At 34.2% G+C, this 20,769-nt stretch overlaps 2 protein-coding genes across 4 annotated transcripts; both read left to right on the forward strand.

The window, feature by feature from the left end:
• Positions 3,138–8,798, forward strand: LOC109727586 (5'-methylthioadenosine/S-adenosylhomocysteine nucleosidase 2-like). Its single transcript, XM_020257743.1, has 8 exons — positions 3,138–3,413; positions 3,529–3,595; positions 4,504–4,595; positions 4,793–4,899; positions 5,184–5,258; positions 6,383–6,457; positions 7,134–7,226; positions 8,274–8,798. The coding sequence occupies exons 1-8, from the start codon at positions 3,197–3,199 to the stop codon at positions 8,469–8,471; spliced, it is 924 nt and encodes a 307-aa protein (XP_020113332.1). The 5' UTR covers positions 3,138–3,196; the 3' UTR covers positions 8,472–8,798.
• LOC109727574 (binding partner of ACD11 1-like) lies at positions 10,414–13,619 on the forward strand. 3 transcript variants are annotated; one of them, XM_020257723.1, is made up of 6 exons: positions 10,414–10,568; positions 11,946–12,122; positions 12,210–12,313; positions 12,406–12,481; positions 12,671–12,754; positions 12,834–13,619. In XM_020257723.1, exons 2-6 carry the CDS (start codon positions 12,120–12,122, stop codon positions 13,365–13,367), a joined length of 801 nt encoding a protein of 266 aa, XP_020113312.1. In that variant the 5' UTR covers positions 10,414–10,568; positions 11,946–12,119; the 3' UTR covers positions 13,368–13,619. The 3 variants fall into 3 exon arrangements, with proteins under 3 accessions (XP_020113312.1, XP_020113311.1, XP_020113310.1); XM_020257722.1 differs by lacking the exon at positions 11,946–12,122 and having other exon boundaries at positions 10,415–10,568; XM_020257721.1 differs by lacking the exons at positions 10,414–10,568; positions 11,946–12,122 and having other exon boundaries at positions 12,192–12,313.

The raw sequence follows: 20,769 nt of genomic DNA on the forward strand, positions 1-20,769 counted from the left end.
AGTAGTTTGTAAGTGTTTTTTTTTAAAAAAATTTTATTTTTTATTTTTGAATGAATGAAGCATTAGATTCTCAACAGTGATAAAATGAAATGAAAAGCTAAATTTTACGCCATTAATCGAAATATTCAGAAGTACTAATTAAGTAGCGCTATTTTAAAAAAAATCTCAATTTCTGTTGCTGAACTTGTTTTAACCTTGAAACACATGGCCAAATTTATTTAAAAAATAAAACCATTAATTATATATGTATGGAGACCCCTCTTTAACTTTTAAATTTTATTTTGTTTGGTTTTATAGTTAATGAGGTTATGAATTTTTGTTACATTTTATGACTGAATTAGTTATTAGCATGCAGTTAATTAATCTAGTTTTATTCGATACATAGTAGCTCAAACTAGTTTTATAACCATAGGTAAATATATCTATGAAATAACATATTAAGCTTTATGATAATTAAATACAATATAATTACATACGTAGCATGTCAAATTACACATAACCATCGGGGTTGGTTGAATAGTGTGATTAAACGAATGAAAATGGTCAAAAAAATAGATCTAACGACAGAAAAATTTATAAATATAAAACGATTTATACTCATTACAGTATAGTAGCCGGACTCATGATAATCAAATACAATATAATTACATATGTAGCATGCAAAATTACACAACCATTCGGGTCGGCTCGAATTCGGGTCCGGCGTAAATTGGCCCAAACTTAATCCTAAATTATGTCCGGTCGGAAAAGTTGGTCTGGCCCATCTGTGTAGCCCCAAAAGAATGGCCTGATTCTGTTCATGTCTTGGGGTAAATTACACTTTTGGTCCTCAAAGTATGAGACACGTGATAGTTTAATCCTCGAACATAATTTCACTACAATTTTTGTAGTTAAAACTATAAGGTGAGTAACACTTTAGTTCTCGAATTTTAGGTAGTTGTAATTTCTGACTCTTTATGTGTATATAAAATGAAAATATCATAATTGTGGAGAAACTTTAGTTATCTTTCAAAAAAGAAACTATTTGAACTAGAAAGTAACTATTCTTGCGGATAATTTTGTGAAATTAAATGATAAACTTCAATTCTTCAAATTACCTTCATGTAGTTTTATATATTTTTTTACTTTGCCATCCTGTAGTTCAAACAGTTGCATCTTATCCTCTATGGTTTAAAATTTCTTTCATCGAAAAGTTTTATGTCATTTTTTTAGAAAATCACACGATAACAAAGTAAAAAAAAAAATTTATGGTAAATAATAGTACTTAAATATAACTTTCCAAATCTCAGGATGACAAAGTGAAAATAAGCTAAGGGTGCGTTTATTTCGTCGTAAAACGACCTTGAAAAAAAATTTTCGGGGGAAAACTAAAAATCCTGCATTTGTTTGGCTGTAAAAAATTTTTCTCTAAAATTTTTTTTTACGAACAGTGAGGAAAAGGGCGTTTTCGTTTTCCGCTCGTTTTACGCAAACGCCCAAAAATCGCGGCGTTTGGGACGGGGAGGGGGGACCTCTCTCTCTCCCCCTTCTTTTTTTTTTTATATAGAATATATATAATAATATATATATTTATATATATATATATTTTTTAAAAAATATTTTATTTTAATATAAATATATTTATTATATAATATTTTATAATATAAATATTATTTATAAATACATAATAATTTATTTTATAGTATTAAATATATACTATTATATATTATATTACATACTTTAATAAATATATAATATATTTTAACATATTTGATTTATAAATATAATTATAATACTAATATATGTAATATGATAATTATTATATATAATATATATATATAATAAGAAAAATATATACAATAATTTTTATTTATAAATTTTTATTTTTTTTCTTTCAACTAAACAACTATAAAGAAAAATAATTTTATATTTTTATTTATAAAATTATATATTTTTATATAGTATATATGCAGATTATTACATATATTATATTAAATACTTATCAATTTATCATATTTAATTTATATAATTTTAATATATTATATTATTTAACTATTCATAAATTATATATATATATATATATATATATATATATATATAGCCTAATAATTAATATAAATTATAAATAAATAATATATAGAATACATAATAATAATAATAATAAAATATACTTGTTCTTTTCAACCATTCAACCAAACAACTATAACTGAAAATTAGTTTTCTTTTCCTATAAACCAAATACTAAAAATCGTAAAATAAATTTTTCACAAAAAACTTTTTTTCGCTGAAAACTTTTTTTCGCAGTTTTACGTCAAACCAAACAGCCCCTAAATCACAAGGGGGAAAGTGCAACTTTTCGACTACAGAGTGACAAAGTGAACAGGAGATAAACCACAAGGGGATAATTTGAAATTTATGCTAATTAAATTACCATGCTTGCTTCTTAGCTGATCAAACCATAATTTTTATATATAAAAATTTAAGTAAAAACATCAAATACCATCACTATGGTTTCGCACTTTCTCACTTTAGTATTCTGTGGTTTAAAATGTATATTACTTTCTTACCTTGTTGTTTTATTTTTCTCTTTCTATTATCCCCCGCTAATTTTTTTCGTTAAATCAGTGACAAAGTTAAAACTAAAGGGTACTAAAGTAAATATTCGATAAACTATAGATGGGTATCTGAAGTTTTCTGTATATGATTTAACGAAAAATTAACGAAGGGGCCGATAAAAAAAGAAAATAAAATCATAGAATACTAAATTAATACACTTTAAATTCTAAAATATTAAAGTGAAAAAGTGCGAAGCCGCAGGAGTGATATTTAAAGTTTACCCAAAATATAAAAAATAGTAGCTAAAATATTGAAGTGTGAAACAGGGACTATTCAATATTCATGGTGTTTACACAACCAATAGAAACGGTGCACGCGAATAAGTTTCGACCAATCACCAACCGCGGATACACTCAATCGCGGAGTAAAGTATGGTAAATCGTTACCGCTCCGTTGACCCATCTCAACCGTCCATTTCGTTCGCCTCCGCTCTATTGCTTACACGTGTCACTTCTCCTGGGGGTAAGTTCACCTCGTACGTCTCCGCGATTAACCACACCGCTCGCTCCTTCTCCTTCGGGAGAGAAGAGACGAGACGAGGCGCTTCTCTGAGAGAGAGAGAGAGAGAGAGAAGGGGAATTAGGGTTTTGAGGAGTCGCCCATGGCCCCTCCCGTGGAGATCTCCGGCGCGGCGGCGGAGGCGGCAGCGGCGGTGGAGGAGGGGGCGGTGGTCGAGGAGGCGGAGGCGGCGGTGGAGGAGGCGGCTGCAGCGGCAGCGGCGGCGGAGGAGGTCGCCGCCACCGCCGCGGATAAGGGCGGCGGCGGCGACGTCGCGGTAAGAGGGGATCGACCTATCTCCACCGTCCTCATCGTCATAGGTAGTGCGAAAACCTGTTGACCTCTGTGTTTGTTCTAGGGTTTCTAGGGTTTTTTAGGGATCTTTGGTTTGTAGAGGAAGGGTTTGTGACTGAATCGTGGTGCTTTGATTGGTAGCGATGCAGACGGAGGCGCTCCCGTTGGTCAACAAGTTCCGGCTCACCGAAGACACCGGTCAATCCCTGTGAGTGTGTCTTGCTTTGTTGTTTTTGTTGTTTGTTTGGTGGAAATTAGGGTTTGGGTCGGGTGTTGAGGAATGGTGCCTGCGTTGTGTTTGATATTTTGGTTAATTGGGAAAGAATAGGAATTTAGATCTCTAACTTTGATATTGCATTGAATTATTTGACATTGTATCAGTCCATTTGAGCTGTTTTGCAATGGGCCGATGGCCGATGGTGTATAACATGAACTATCTTGTTGGCAAGTGATTCAAAATTGTAAATTTTGCCTATACAAATTTCAAATCTTACTCTGATCATGCTAGAGAACAAGATTCTACTCGAGAAGCAAAAGCTAGATGTGTGGAAAAAAACAAAGGAGTCTAAAGCTTATGGCTACAACTTGAAGCCAACATGAGCTTTTGGGCTGTGCAAGTCGAAAGTCCAATTTGAAGCTTCTGAAGCTAGCTTTTGGCTAGCTGCCGTGTATTGTAATATGAAGTTGCTTTATCTTATTTCAACACCTTCTCTTAACCGACACTTTTGCAGAATCTCCAGCCAGGCCAAACAAGCCTTTAGTTTATAAGTACCTAAAGAAGAAAAGCATTAACAATGCATACAATATTCAGCTTGGTATTGACGAATGCCAGTGATGTAAGCCGATTTGAATTATATAGCATGTCCTAGGGTTCTAGGATCTGGCAGATGCATTTTTCTTATCCTTATTTGCCAAACACAATAAATTGTCTATATCCAACTGTTGTTTTCTACATGCATTTCAGAAAGCTATTTTGGTGTCATTCTTATATGTTATTCTTCTAACTTATGAAGGTTCTTACATTTGTCTTGTTTAGGTCCAATTATGATTGTTTAACTTATATATTTATCATTAGTTCTGTTATCTAACTCCTTCCACTACTTGATAAATAAACAGATTTCCCAAAGGTGTCCCATGGGTCAGATATCATGGTAAATACAAAGACCTCTACATCAATCTGGTATGGCCAGGGAAAGATTCCGTTCTTGGTAAGATTACTTGGTTGAATTATATTCCTGTTAGTGGCGTTATAACATTGTTATAATTGTCATTGGCGTTGTTTAATTATTTTGTTCTTTCATACTGTCAGCCATGTTTATAGTTTTATGACATGTGAAGTGCATTTTTGTGTATGCTAATTGTAATGGTTTCCCTAAAAGTTCTCATTAAGCATCTGCACTTCCAGGAGTCGACAGTGTTGGTACAGTTTCAGCATCTCTCGTGACATATGCTTCCGTCCAAGCATTCAAGCCGGACCTTATCATTAACGCAGGCACTGCTGGTGGCTTTAAGGTCTGATTATTCCTTATCACTACCTGTTGTATATTTTATCATCATCTGGAATCCTTTGTTGCTAATATGCCATTCAAATTCTATGATATCAATGACTACCATATTCATAAGTTGAGAATCACTAGATTAGTGCAACAAATGGTATATGTGTCCCTATTTCTTCGACTTTTTTTTGTAGAGCATTACTGTTTAGTGTGTATAGATCCTCGATGTGATTCTATCTATCAATACTTTATATTTTGATTGATACAACTATTTGACAAGTTCAATTCTTGATATTTCAGGCCAAAGGAGCGTGTGTAGGTGATGTCTACATTGCATCTGATGTTGCTTTCCATGACAGAAGGATACCAATACCTGTGAGTTTTTTTTTCTTAATTACTTATTTTATTTCATTACAATTTAGGGACTGTATTATTGGTATCTATTTTCCTCACGAAATTATAATGCATTGATATACTTGGCCTGCGAGCCTTGTAGTTTCTTATGTTTCCAGTTGTTTATCAGAGTCTATTTGTCTTCATTTTATATATTTACATATTTGCACTCTATTAAATTATCCTCAATTATAATGATCTTTAAGGATGCAGTGTTTAATCATCATTCGTCAAGTCTATTTCTCTCTGTTCTGGGATTAATGGCTCGGAAGTGAATCTTTGTTATGATCACTCTTGGATCCTAGTCCGATGTGTATTTACAGTCTTTTTCTTATTGGATTGGAATTATTTACATATTAGTCTAGGAAAGATATTTCATTTAAGATATATACTAGATAAAGAATATCTTTTATTTTATCCTATTTTTATTTAGTTTCCTTATCATATTAGCATATTATAATGATTTTAAGCCTATAAATAAGAGGCTCTTCTCTTTTGTAAGGAATGGTCAATTGAAGTGAGTTTGTTTTAACGACATCTAGCTTAGGGTAAGTTAGAAGAGGAGGTCCCTCCTTGGAGTAGAAAGGCGTCCAATAGAGACGTTAAATCCATCTATCGATATCAAAGCTAGAGTTAGGAGCAGGAGATCCTAAAAATCTCAGTCATTTCTTGAATTGTTTGAAACTTGAAGGGGGGAAAACAAAACTATAACAAGGACCAATTTTATGAGAAATAGGTAATGATTTTGTTGTAGAAAAGATTAACAAGTTACTTTTGGCCCTTCACCAGAATGTTTAGTAAGTTATTCTTCAAGTTTCATGATCCTATATCCCAACTGAAAAGATTAACCAGTTATAGTTCAAGTTTCATTATCCTATATTCTTATGGAGCTTCCACATGCATACCCAATGTTGGACTATAAAAATACCAGATATTGGTCCTTTTGAGTACTATTGTGTTTCTGTTTATAGGTTTTTTATAATTACTATTGTGTTTCTGTTTAACCTGTAGGATTTAACTATCCTTATGGCTGATCAACATGGCAAAAGATGAATACTGTGTGAATTTCTCGTTTTAAGTCTTAACTTGTGATGATGCTGATGCAGGTTTTTGACCTGTATGGAATTGGAGCTCGACCAACCTTCTCCACTCCTAATCTTCTAAAAGAACTCAACTTGAAGGTAATTTACACTCTGCAACATACAATGTTCTATGAATACTGAAGATTTACAGGTAGATATATGTATCCTTCACAAATTATGCATGTTATGAGATTTGAATGAAAATAGTTAAGAATAAATTAAGATTGATATATTTTACTAGCTTGTCAGTGGCATATTAAAAATTATAATATGACACACCACTTCCCAGGGAGTCACCTATCCTAGGACTATTCTAATTCTAGCACACTTAACTCTTTTAACGTCTTGGGCCTAGCCACCGTCCAAAAATGCTGTAGCCGGATTAAGAGTTTTAGCCATATTATATTTTATATATTGGACTACCTTGGGGTCTCACATATAATATTGCAATCGGTCAAATAAGAAATAAGTGAATAGGTTTCAGAATTATCTGGCAGAAGATGATTTGATTTTGGCATATTTTAGAGGGATTATTATTTTCCAAACTGCCGAGCATGTGATTGCCAAATTTTAACTGAATTGTTTGAAATTGCCCTTTTTGTTCATTCCATATCTACGTTGTCGGCTTATTCATTTATTTTGAATTTGTAAAGATGCTGTTTTAATGAGAAAGATTTAAAAGCCATCTATTTTATTTTTACTTGAAAATGTGATTTTTGTTTTCATTTAGATTTTTTTTTTTTAACAAATTGCTAACTTCTCTGTATTACCACAGTTGGGCAAATTGTCTACCGGTGATTCTTTGGATATGTCCCCACAAGATGAGGCAGCGATTCAGGCAAATGATGCTACTATTAAGGACATGGAGGTAAACTTTTTTGTTTTTTAATTCCTCTTTCACATTTTTCATAACCGAGCAAAAGCAATATTTCAGGAAATGGAGACAACAATGCAGGCAAAATATTCTTTGTTTTTTCCTTTTTTCCATTTTATGATAATTAGATCTGGTAAGAGAACTGAGAATCACGGCATGTCAATAGGTATAAGCCCACTTGCCTCTGCGAAGTAGTGCCGTTGAGAAACTTCAGATGTTCTCATCATTGAATTGTTCTGAAAATGAAAAGAGAATTTTCTTGTTTGAGTCTACTTAAATTAATCATCCTCATGTTGTTTGCATTTTAAGCCTTTAGAAGAAAAAAGAATAATTAAAATCTTGTAATCTTTATTTTCCTCATAGCTGTCATTCTTTTGGTCCATATTTATGGTTTGCAGCATATGCCATTCATATAGAGATTTTGAAGCCTGTAATTCTTCCTTTCTTTATCTGCGATTTGCGAAGTTTCGCCTTTTATCATGTAGAAACACATCACTTTCCCCATCCCTAGTGCCCTATCGCAAGCGTCTTTAAACGCAAATGCATTTTGATCGTGTGAAAATGCGTTGTTTTTCCCTCCACAGTCACCAAATCACAAAGTGTGCATTTTGCCTGTTTCTCAAGGTTTTAAGTGCCCGTCGGCACGGGCCGTATCCACCGTGTCGTACCGTGTTAATAAGATATCGGCACGATATAGACTCCGTGCAGATGGCACAGCTTAAAACCCTCTATTCTTTAAATTAGTTGGTAATTTTCTCAATAAATTCAAAAGATGTGATAAAAAGACATAATAAATAGTTAGAATATTTTGTTGCTAAAGAAAATAAATATTTCATGCTATTATGCATCGGCACACAAGAATTTTTTTTGACCGGCACGACTCGGCACGCACCGTGCCGTACCGTGCCGGTAAGTTTCCGGCACTATCCCGTGCCACGGCACTTAAATCCTTGCTGTTTCCTTTGGATTCCACATTTCTAAATTTTGATCTGTATTTGAATTAAAGTCAAATTATTCTCATGCCATCTTGTCTTTTTCCAGGGAGCAGCAGTGGCCTACGTCGCCAACTTACTCTCAGTCCCCGCAATCTTCATCAAAGCCGTAACCGACATTGTCGACGGGGAGAAGCCGACCGCCGAGGAGTTCCTGCAGAACCTAATCGCGGTCACCGCGGCATTAGACCATGCCGTTACCAAAGTGATCGACTTCGTCAGCGGTAAATTCCTCTCCGATCTTTGAGACGCCGTTATCAATCACGCATTCTTTACCCTCATCAATCCTCAATTCTTCGACCCTGGAGCGGCAACATTATTATCTATGCCCATTATTATTCTAGGTTGTATTTTTATCCCTATTAGTATTGATTACAATGTGGATTTATCTGTTGCTTCCACAGCCCAAGATTTGTCACTGTTGTATAAGTATCTGTTCATTTGGTTACTGTCCATAGATGTGTAATGAGATTCACTGCTTTATTTATATGCACTAGTGATGATGTAGCATAAAAGATATCACAGTACAACAATATGAGATCTTAGTGACTTAATAAATGTTCTCTTTTGCTTATGATTAAATCACTATACTAGTGAACCTAGTTGTGCCTTGTTTAGAATATAACCCAAATCTCAATGGTGTTGTCCTGTTTGGCAAAGTTCTGTTTGAGAAACATTACTAGGAGAAGCTATGTATAAATATATTTTTGAGATAAAAATATATAAAATTTATCTGAGCTATGAACTATTTTGATCTGACTATCCAATCTCCAAAGCTTTTGATTTTAATACATAATTTTTCAATCTATTTGATTCAAGCTATTGGCTGATACTTCCATCACAAAACGTAGAAAACTTATTTCTTAATAGGTTTATTGTCGAGTGAATTATATAAAATATGCTAATCAAGCTCGCAAAGATAAATGATGGGCCCAAATTTTGAAGTGGAAGAATTAATATTAGGTTGTCAGATTTAAATAGAAAACAGGCGCGCCCAACGCGATACTGGCTTAACCGTCGTTTGCCTAACTTTAAAATCCGTGTGATTTATATGATGGACGGTAGATAGAGCAGTGTTATATTACAAATTGTCCCATCTATTTTTGTTTTTTTGTGACACATTTGGGAGGTCGTAATATAATTTTGTAATGTACTTTTTTTATTATTTAGATATAATTTATAATTAAAAATTATTAAACCGAGCCTTGTTTATTCATTGGATTTGATCGAATTTATTTAAAGTAAAAAAAGTTGCCTTTAAGATACAATTTTGAAAAAACTTTAAATACCACTCTTGTGGTTTTGTATTTTTTCACTTTAGTATCCTGTTATTTAAAATGTATCAATTTAGAATCATATGGTTTCGCACTTTCTTACTTTAGTATCCTGTGGTTTAAAGTGCATCAATTTAGTACCATGTAGTTCTATTTTTTTTTCTTTTCGTCGGCTTCTCTGTTAATGTTTTATTAAATTATGTACAAAAAAAACTTTAGATATCCTGCTTAAGTTTATTGAATATTTACTTTAGTTCTTTTTAGTTTTAACTTTGTCACTGATTTTTTTTCCTCCGTTAATATTTTGTTAAATTATATACAAAAAACTTCAGATACCCTACCTAGATTTATCGAATATTCACTGTAGTATCCTTTAATTTTAACTGTATCACTGATTTAACGAAAAAAATTACTGAAATAGATAATAAAAAGGAAAAAAACGAAAAAAATTACTGAAATAGATAATAAAAAGGAAAAATTAAAACCATATGGTACTAACTTGATACACTTTAAACCATAGGATACTAAAGTGAGAAAATATAAAATTATTGGGACTAACTTGATACACTTTAAATTATAAAATATTAAAGTAAGTAAGTGTGAAACCACGAGGGGTATTTGGATTTTACCCTAAAATTTTTAAGTAATAATATTTACAGCAAATGGAAGCTTCTTTGAGGTCCCAACGCATCGAAGCACGCGCTTTCGCACGTGCCCCGCACGATTCCCACGTCACCAGCACTCCACCCGCTCCCTACTCATTAATGTACGATCAAAACCACATCGACCGTTAAAACCACAATCGACGGCGGATCTCTCGCCCGCATAGAGATTCCCCGTACGGACGCCCTGATCGGATTCCGCGAACCGAACGTGGGTGTCGGTATTGACGGGACGTGCGAAACGGTCGCATAGAAACGAGCCCTTCTCCTCCTCTTCTTCTTCTTCGCAATTAGGGTTTTCGATTTCGTGCGATTTAGGGTTAGGTTTAGGGTTTTGAACGCATCCGAGAGCGCGATCTCGATCTCGATCTCGATCTCGATCTCAGTGAACAATTGGATTCAATGTCGGTGAGTGCCCCTCCGATCTCTCAGATCCCCCGTTTCTTTCGAAATACGGTTTCCAAATTGAGTTTTTTGGGCATAATTTTCTCCTCTAATCTCTACTTGATTCGATTTTGCATCAAAAATACTGCATCTGATGGATTCTAAACTTGATTTTTGGTATATAACAGTGGCTATTATTGTTGATCTTTTTGGTTAAATTGCAACTATTCCCCTAAACTTCCAGGTTGATAATTGATTACCGGATAGTTAAAAAAGAAAACAAAGAAAAAAAAAATTTCTGATCTAGTTTGACAAAAAGAACTGAGAAAGAGAATTGTTTTCAGTTATTTGGTGTTGTTGAGAGGATGGAAATAGAGAATGATAGCTGGAGTTGACTTAAACTGGTCATTAGTGGAGCAATCTGAGTCCAAAACTGCTTCTTTTCCCCATGATTTGTTATGTTCTATAAAACTCATTGGCTTAATCATAATTTGGCCTTCAAACTTTAATTTGTTGCAGTTTCTGGCTCGAACATTCTACGTTGTTGCAATCAAGTCTCACAACTTAACTTCTTTTGCTAAATGATAATGCGTCACTGATTTAGCAGTGATATCATATTTTATCATTACTAGGTCATCGATCACAGTACTGTTGCATCGCTGCCATATCAGCAACACGTCACCATTCTGTCAAAGTAAAATTTTACTGTAGGGCTTGATGATTGAAAGTGCAATTTAGCTAAAAATCGTTTGATCAGTGTCTTTTCCCACACTGTCGGTCTGAGGATCAAGCAAAATGAGGTTTCAATTATTTATTATTATTATTTTTTTTATGACCTGTACAAGCTCATTGTAAGTTGGTTTGTTTGACCAACCTCAGAGAGTTTCTTATTTGAACCATCCCAATAACTTCCTAATGCAGCTAGAAGCAAGAACTCATTTTGGCTTTCCGCAGTCGCCAGTAGCTGTAAATTTTCTGTTTGCAAAACATTCGTCTTTTGAATCTTGAGTGCTTCTAGATAAGCTGTTATAGAAGATATGGTTCATGGAACATGATGTGTAAAATCAAAATTACCTATTAATGGATTGTCTGTGTTCTTATGGTTTTCTAGTATTTAAGAAATTATTCATTTTTTCTGCCTAAGGAGAATTTTCCAGTCGAAGCTTTCTGTGTCTTGTTATAAATCATATAGCGTAAATTTGATTTGTCTCTTCGAAGTGTCCAAAATAATGTCATTTGTATCTTCTATTTATCACTATTCTCTCCTTGCAATATCTTAGACCATTGTTGTTGTTGTTTTTGGCTTTTATGTCGGATAATCTCATCTAAGCACCTAAAATGTCCATAAGCTTCCATACTCCCATTCGCCCTTCTCCTTTGTATTTAACTCGATATTGGCAGTTCGATGTTAGCGGACTTTCGCGCTTTGCATCCACCGCCCTTTCTTCTAGATCCATCTCCTTATCGATTCGCTACTACATATTAAGAATGGTAACTTGAAAAGCATGCTAGAGAATCTAGTTTGAAAGGGAAAAAAATAGGGAAGAGCATCTGAAAGAGGGCAGACTGTAATTCATGGTAACCTTAGCTAATTCTTACTATGTATTTGATTAGAGTTGTAATGGACTTTTCAAATGAGAAAACTCAATGAGTTGGCGTTTGCAGGTGAAGACGGTGAAGGTCGGCAATGTCTCCCTCAGTGCTTCCGAGCAAGATATTAAGGAGTTCTTTTCCTTTTCGGGGGATATCGAACACGTAGAGATGCAAAGGTTTGTAGCTTTGTGCTCGCCACATTTTGTTTCTTCTTATTCCCTCATAAAAGGCTTGCTCTTTTGAGTTTTCCATATGCTTTCTCCTGCAGTGCCGATGAGTGGTCGCAGATTGCGTATGTCACTTTTAAAGATTCTCAAGGTGCAGAGACGGCTCTTCTTCTTTCGGTGAGTTTACTTCTGATTCTCTTGGGTTGGCAATGTTGAGTGCATGTCTACCTCGGCTGCTTCACCGAGAACCAGAAGTCAAGCGTTTAGCAAACAAGGCTTTAAAAGCTATCTAAATTGATGATTTCAATCTCTCCGCAATTTTTGTGAATTTTTAGTTCAGATTTCCTTTTTTCTCGGGTGTTACAGGGCGCGACGATAGTTGATCTCTCCGTCATCATCACACCGGCCCCAGATTACAAGCTACCTCCCACGGCCTCTGCTCCACCCTTGGTACAATTACTGATCCAATCTATTCTCCCCTTGTTCGCGACCGGTCATTTACTTTCATGCTCTTTCGCCTTTTCGGCAGCCACAGAACTCTAAGCCGTCGAGTGGTGCCGAAACAGCTGTTCAAAAAGCCGAAGACGTGGTCGCGAGCATGCTTGCCAAGGGTTTCGTCCTCGGCAAGGACGCCGTCTCCAGAGCGAAAGCCTTTGACGACAAGCACCAGCTCACCTCCACCGCCACCGCGAAAGTGGCTTCCTTCGATAAGAAGATCGGGTTGAGCGAGAAAATCAGCACGGGGACTTTGCTCGTGAACGAGAAGGTGAAGGAGATGGACCAGAAGTTCCAGGTTTCCGAAAAGACTAAATCGGCGCTCGCCGCCGCCGAGCAGAAGGTGAGCACGGCGGGCTCCGCAATCATGAGCAACAGGTACGTCTTGACCAGCGCGGCGTGGGTGACCGGTGCCTTCAACAAGGTCGCGAAGGCCGCGAGCGACGTGGGGTCGAAGACGAAGGAGAAAGTCGTGGCCGAGGAGGGCGGGGTCTCGAAGAACGCGACGGTCGCGACTGGCGAGGATTCGTCTAAACCTCCGTCGGCTCCGCAAGGATTGATCCTCTGATACTTCGAAACTATATTATATATTAAATCGTCGAGGATTTCATATGTTGTGTTGGAGAAATTTTTAAAAAAGGAGAATGTAGAACAACACATGCCATGTCATGGACTTTGTTTGATGGTGAATTTCAAGTGGAGATGTTGGTTTTCATTGTCCATATATTTGTGGTAAAAGATGTGAATTAGAGTAACTCATATTTGTAACAAAAGATTGTGGGAATGAATGAGGTATTCAAGTACTCCCAAGTTTGGTGTATCTAAATTGGAAAAACAATTTATAGATTTATTGTGTGAATGATTTAATGTGGGTCGTGCCGTGCTGGTACTGCTTACATTTATCTGGCTTGAAATGAGGGAGGCCGGCCGGCCTGGCCCAGCAAATCTCCCAATTTAGGCCGTGCTGTGCTGGGCCCGATTTTTCAAACCTGTGGCCCACCATCCATCGCCCCGCTTAACAGACTAGTAGAGATACAGATGGATTCAGGTTGGTGGAGCTTTCGCCCTGATTCTGATTCGTAATCGTCCCAAATGAGCCCGTAAATAGAAATAAAAAAAAATAAAAATGTAACTTGCTTCAAATTTGTCATAATTTGCTAAGTAAATAGAGCATGAGGCGAAAAATCCTTTTCCTTCTTTGATCCGTATCCGCCAAAAATCCATCAAAAACTTGCTCCCGTCCTAATCCGCCCCAAATGGAGGCCAAAAATAGGATTAAAATTAATCCGCCTCTAATCCATTCCGACACCTCTTCCCCTCCCCCTCCCACAAAAAAATAACAAAGCAGTAGGTGGGGAACCGCTCCCGCCCCCAGATCTGTTCTGTTTTGCATTCCTACGGGCCAGTGGCTTAGCAAGGCCCTCTGACCCGATCGAACAGTACAGGCCAATCTAATCAGTGCCGGACCCGGTGCAGGTCAATTTATAATTTTCTATTTTATAAATTTGTAATAGTTTTGAAATAAATAATCGGACTTAAAATATAAAAAATACAAAACTTTTTGGAAATAATCTAAATATGTAAAAATGGAGATTGAAATAATTGAATTTGAGTCCAAAACTCGACCGGAATAGTTTCACCATTCGACGCGTAGATTTCAAAAAATATTTTCCGAATTGGAGTTGCACGCTGAAATTGAATTATCGAGCGAAAAATTATGAGCATTTAAAAATCACTCGCGCCAATTGAAAAAGTTACTAAACTAAACGGAATTTCCAACTCAACTTGATTGAGCCGCGTTTTTTCAGAGACTCTAACGTTGAATTGGCCACATTAAATTACAACATCAATTTACAAAAATTTAAACCGGAAATTATAATAAATTACAATTTAAAGACCAAAGTGTCTAGATCGAGATGCTTAATTAAGCAAATGATTAGGTTGAGTTATTACATAAGCGCATGTGTAATGAACAAACTTAGATATCATTTGATTATGTTAAAGCAATGCGTGGATGCGCACGTGCGTGACTCGTTCGTCCACGTGCGAGAGGCCAAATCACAACCAATTCTTATCCAACTACTCCGACCAGAATTTGTATATCTTTGTTAGAGTGGTCAAGGAAATAATTAATTAATTACATAACTTTAGTTTAATTTTTTTTTATGCCAAATTAATTAACTGGTTTATTAAGTCAAAAGCTTGTAGCGTAAACACTTCAACAAGAGATTGATTTGTCTCCCTCCCTTGTAGAAAGAGTGAAGTAAGGGAACAAGCATAAGATAGGGATTGTTGATTGTAATTATTTACTAAGTGAAAAGCAAACTTTACCGATACGATTAATTTAGCATTAGAGTTTCTGGAAAGGAGCCAAGCTCGGCTCTATGCCTTTTCGCTCGGGTGCCTGTTTTCAGCGTGCAATTTCAATTTGAAAAACACTTTTCAGGGTCTACTCGTCAAACTGCAAAACCGTTACGGTCGAGTTTGAAACCCAAATTTAGCTATTTAAACCTTCATTCTTGTATTTTTAGCTTAATTTTGGTTTATTTCTGATCAATTTATATTAATAATCAACTCTAAAAGCTACTTATACTAACCAAATCCTAACTATATTATTAAACCTAAATCAGACGTTGATGGAAAGTTAATTTAGATGTATTAGTTCTATCATCTTTTTACATGTATTCTAGTGAAGAATTACTATCTATTTCATACCATACAAAAGAGTTTCTGAGACAGGAGTAGAAACCAGATTGCCCAAGCTCGGTTGGTGACGTTCTTATTAAAGCCGAACTTCTCACTTTCGCACATTAATCAAGAATTTTTTTTTCTATAACGCTCAGTAAATTATTTTATTCTGTTTATAATTCCGAGCATTGATATATATTTAGTTTAAACTATTGTTTTTACATACAATCTATCAAATTAAGCATATAGTAGCATGTTGGATGACACTAGCAAATTAAACTAGTTTAAGCAATCAATGTAACTTGATCTAATCAATAGTGGAGCTAATTCTTAATTAATTCATTCATTCATCATCACTAATGAATAATGCATCTTATATATCATTAATGAATCATATCCATTCTCACACCCAATTAGGATTCAAGCTCTTACCTTAATTTGCGCATGTGAAAGTGGGTGCATGATCTAAGCTCTAATAGATTACAAATTCTTAAGATTCTCTTTACATGTTATAATTTAAAAGATCAATCTAATAGAAAGTAATTTCAAATAAATCTTAAGTAAATATTTCTCATATGATGGATGAGGGGTCAGGTGAACAATACTACGTGCATTGGCAAAAAAGGTGGCAAAATGAGTGAAGAATAAAAATTTAACCATAAATCCGTGACCTTTTTAACAGCAAAGCAGCTCAATACTGACTCTGATATCATATTAATTACCCATATATTTGTTTAATAAATTAAAAAGAAATCCAAAATAACAAGTCTTAGTGATGTTCAACACTTTTTTTCAAAATTAATTACCCATATATTTGTTTAATAAATTAAAAGGAAATCCAAAATAACAAGTCTTAGTGATGTTCAACACTTTTTTTCAAAATAATTCACACGAAATACCAATAGCCATTATTTATTGAAGTATACGTTAGTTAGGGAAGTATAACTAATCACCAAATATATAATTATTCTGTGGAATTAATATTAGAAAGGTTGCTTCATTAAAAAGAAATAAAAAAAAAATCAAATTCTTTCGAGATAGAGATAGTGATCGTTATGACGAGATGATGATGAAGGGATGAGCTGCGTAAATCCTCTTGGCATTGAGAAAGCAAATTAACTTGGCCATTTGTATGTATGATATATAAATTGATTTTTTTTTTTGTTGGTATATTTTTTAGAGCAAAATCTATTGCTATATATCTGAAATATAACAATATTTAAAACACCATTCCTTATCAGCTTAAATATTTACAGAATAATAATTATTTCGTATTATTTAACATAGTCATGAATCTAACACTACAACAAAAACGATCTATAGCGACACTTTTAAATGTAGGTACATGTCAAAAAAGTGCTGCTAGCTAAAATTACCGACACTTTTAAAAAGTGTTGCTATATGTGGGGTCGCTAGGTATATAGTGACAGTTAAAGAGTGTCGCTATAACCTAAAAGAGTGCTACTAATTTACCAACACTTATTTAAGCATTTAGCAGCCGCCGAAACTCTATCTCGTTAGCTGCGGTGGCGGAGGAGGACAACAGGAAAGGCTCTTCGTCTAGAATTTCAGTGGATTGAGTGAAGAGAGAAGAAAAGATGGTAATTGATTTTTCTTTCTTTTTTTCTTTTCTGTTTGTAATCGGGTCAAATGGACTGGGTGTGGTGGGTTGAGTAGAGTAATCTTTTATTTTTTGTTGGATTGGGCTTTATATTTAGGCATAAGTAGATGTTTTTTTAAGTTTTAGCATAAATAAGACATTTACTCAAAAGTGTCCCAAACATGTGTCCCTATAACCTAATTCTGTTGTAGTGTAACGAAAAGCCTCGAGCCCAAATCCTAGTATTATTAATTTCTCTCATTTAATTCAAATCCACGTCAGGGCTTAGAGAAAAGTTTCGAGTCCATACGTGAGTGGGAGTGCTAAATATAAAAGGAAAAACTTCAAATTCCACCCATGTGGTTTCACACTTTCTCATTTTAGTACCTATGGTTTAAAGTGTATCAATTTAGTGTCTTGTGGTTTTATTTTTATTTTTTTATTATTAATTCTACTAATTTTTTTTATTAAATCATTGACAAAATTAAAAATAAAGGGTACTAAAGTGAATATTCGATAAACCTACATGTGGTATCTAAAATTTTTTGTTTATAATTTAACGAAATATTAACGGAGAAGCTGACGAAAAGATAAAAATGAAACCATATATAGGACACTAACTTGATACACTTTAAACCACATGGTACTAAAGTGAGAAAGTGCGAAACAACAGGGGTGTTTTTTAAAGTTTATCCAATATAAAATATTTAAAAGACCATTTCTCTTTTAAGCTTTTAGAGAATAATAGTTATTTCGTATTATTTAACATATTCTAAAGATAAAATAAAGAACAGCTAGCGAGATTGCAAACTTAGCAATAGGATATTAATGTACAAAATGAAAACTTGATCTGTACATAGGGGTGTCAACAAGCCGAACACGAGCTGGCTCGTTAAAGTATCGAGCTGAAAAATTCAGCTTGTCTTTAACTCGTTTATTTCTCATTAATAAACGAGCCGAACACGAGCTGACAAACGAATAATACGTTAAATGGATTAGATTGGATATATATATAAAATAAATTTACAAAATCTTACCCATTAGACTTTGATCTAATGGTTGAAATTTTACATATAAATGAATTTTTTTATAATTAAGCTTGGTTTTATATTTTTTTGCTAAAAATCAAATTATATATATATAATTATTTATATATAAATATATATAAATATAAATTATAAACATTTGAAATATATGTATTCGAACTGTTATTAAGCCGAACATGAGCGAGCTGACCCCAGCTTGTGTTTGGCTCATTTATTAAACAAGCTGAAAGATCAACTCGTAATCAACTTGTTTACTAAACGAATGATTCGATCTCGAGCTCATTTAGAGCCGAACACAAGCTGGCTCGAAAACAGCAAGCTGAATTGCCATCCCTATCTGTACATAATATGGAACTCTCCAACTAAAAGCTTAGGCTTTTGGAGATTTTGTTAACACTTCCTAACTAATTTCTAGTCGATTCAGTAATCACAAGTTCTAGCTGTGTCTAGCTAGCACGTGAAGTTGTTTGTACCGCCGACCAATATGAAGATTTCGTCTGATTGTATTGTGTTCTTGCCCCATAATAGTAAAACCTAACATGTGTTGGGGAAAATGTTAAGAACAAACAGTATGTGAATTGTGTCTAACAAGCTTAAGCTTTTGAAAAAAAAAAAAAACTTGGTTATAGCACTCGTTAACTAATATCTAATTAGTCCATTAATCGTGTTTTATTTGCGTCTAACACATGAAGTTGCTTGTGCCGCATGCTAGTCGCGCCTAGTATATATATATGAGTTGTGTTTGCACCACGTATTAGTTGCGGATTAAAACTTAGATTTTATATGTTGGGTCCTTGTTACATGACCGTAAAGCCCAACATGTACGTGTCACGAAGAATATTGAAAGAAATAGTCTTATATCGGATACAAAATAAAAACTCTACACTTGCGTATATGTATAATGTGGAACGTATCTCTTGGTTCTGAGCCCTTTAGCAATGAAATTTGCATTTTAGTTGTTTAATTTTTGGGCACATTTTGATTGGTTGTCCTTGGTTGCTTCATTGTGATTAATTATAATATGTTGCCAATCCACCAACCATAACTGCATTACTTGTAACGGTTTCTAAACTAGATGATAAAAATTAATAATTAAGGTGATGGTAATGGTGATGTTGTGAGCATGAAAACACGCAAAAAGATTACTTAGTTTAATTCCTAGGGAACAATTACAACAACTAAACATTACTAATTATGGTTTGAAACATGTTAAATTAATTATAACTATATATATATATATATATATATATATATATATATATATATATATATATATATATATATATATTTCATACCTTAATAACTAACTAGTACTACACGTTAATGATGACAATGGCGTGAACATGAATTTAAAAAGTCACCATAAAATCAATCACTAATTTGTTAAGTCCACACGATCACTTTGAATCGACTTGAAGAATTGTTTAATGGTAATTATATTAATCACTAAAATTAAACCTTGCATCACATTAAACTGAAGAAGAAAACTAATTAGTATTGTTTTGGGGGATATTTTGGTGCATATGATAGCCAAAGTGATAAAGTTTAATGCATTAATTATTCTTTTTTAGGGGAAAAAAGGCGCTTATCCCATCACTTATTCATTCTAAATGATGCTTATTTTGTTCAATTAATAGAAATCGATTTTGTCATTGCTGCCACAAAGATTATTTGACAATTAGGTAGACACATTGGAAAAATCCTAAAGTTCGGCTTGTCGTTTGCAAAAAACTTCAATGTACGCTTAAGTTCTTGTTTGATATATAGTTCATGTTTTGATTGTATTGTTCGTCAATTTGAATGGCCTCTTATCAGTACCAGGCCTCGCTTCATATATATATTTTTTGTGGTGTTCTAGCTCAATTCTTTCCAAATACATTAACCCACTCATGCATCATGCATGCGCACACGCACATATATACGCACGCACACACACATACATGCACGGAGAGAGAGAGAGAGAGAGAGAGAGAGAGAGAGAGAGAGAGAGAGAGAGAGGAGTTGAGCCGCAATGCGGTTTCAAGTTAGGAAGGATTAAGTTTGTACTTCCTATGCTGTAATATGAAACAACTATTGTACTCTTAAGTTGTTAGAGAATGGTGTTTAAATATTTTTTATATTTAACACTTCCTATTCCAAACTTGATAATATGACCTCCCAATCACAATTAAATTTATTGAGATGTTATATATATATATATATATATATATATATATAATTTATTGTTAGAGCTTATATGCTCACTTTAGAAGTATTAGAGAACTTTGATGCTTTCGATTTTTTTGACCCTTGAATCAATAATTGTACGGTTCTGGATGATTGCGGTCCTTTCTAAGTTAAGTAGAATGGTCCCCATAAGGGTAATAGTATAATTCAAATGTTAGAAATGATTAAAAAGGCTGATTCAAGAGCTAAAAATCAGAAACACGGATCCTCTATGCTTCCGATATCATAGTAGCTCTAACATATATATATATATTATATATATTATTTTATTATATATATATATATATATATATATATATATATATATTTAGAGTCCGGCTATAATACTCTTACGAGTACGATCGTCCTCGTAGTCATAAATTATTTTTGATGATAGAGCTTCCGAATCGACGATCCATACCGTTAAACAT

The sequence above is a fragment of the Ananas comosus genome, linkage group 22, assembly GCF_001540865.1.
Source record: "Ananas comosus cultivar F153 linkage group 22, ASM154086v1, whole genome shotgun sequence".
In the NCBI taxonomy this organism is placed as follows: Eukaryota; Viridiplantae; Streptophyta; class Magnoliopsida; order Poales; family Bromeliaceae; genus Ananas; species Ananas comosus.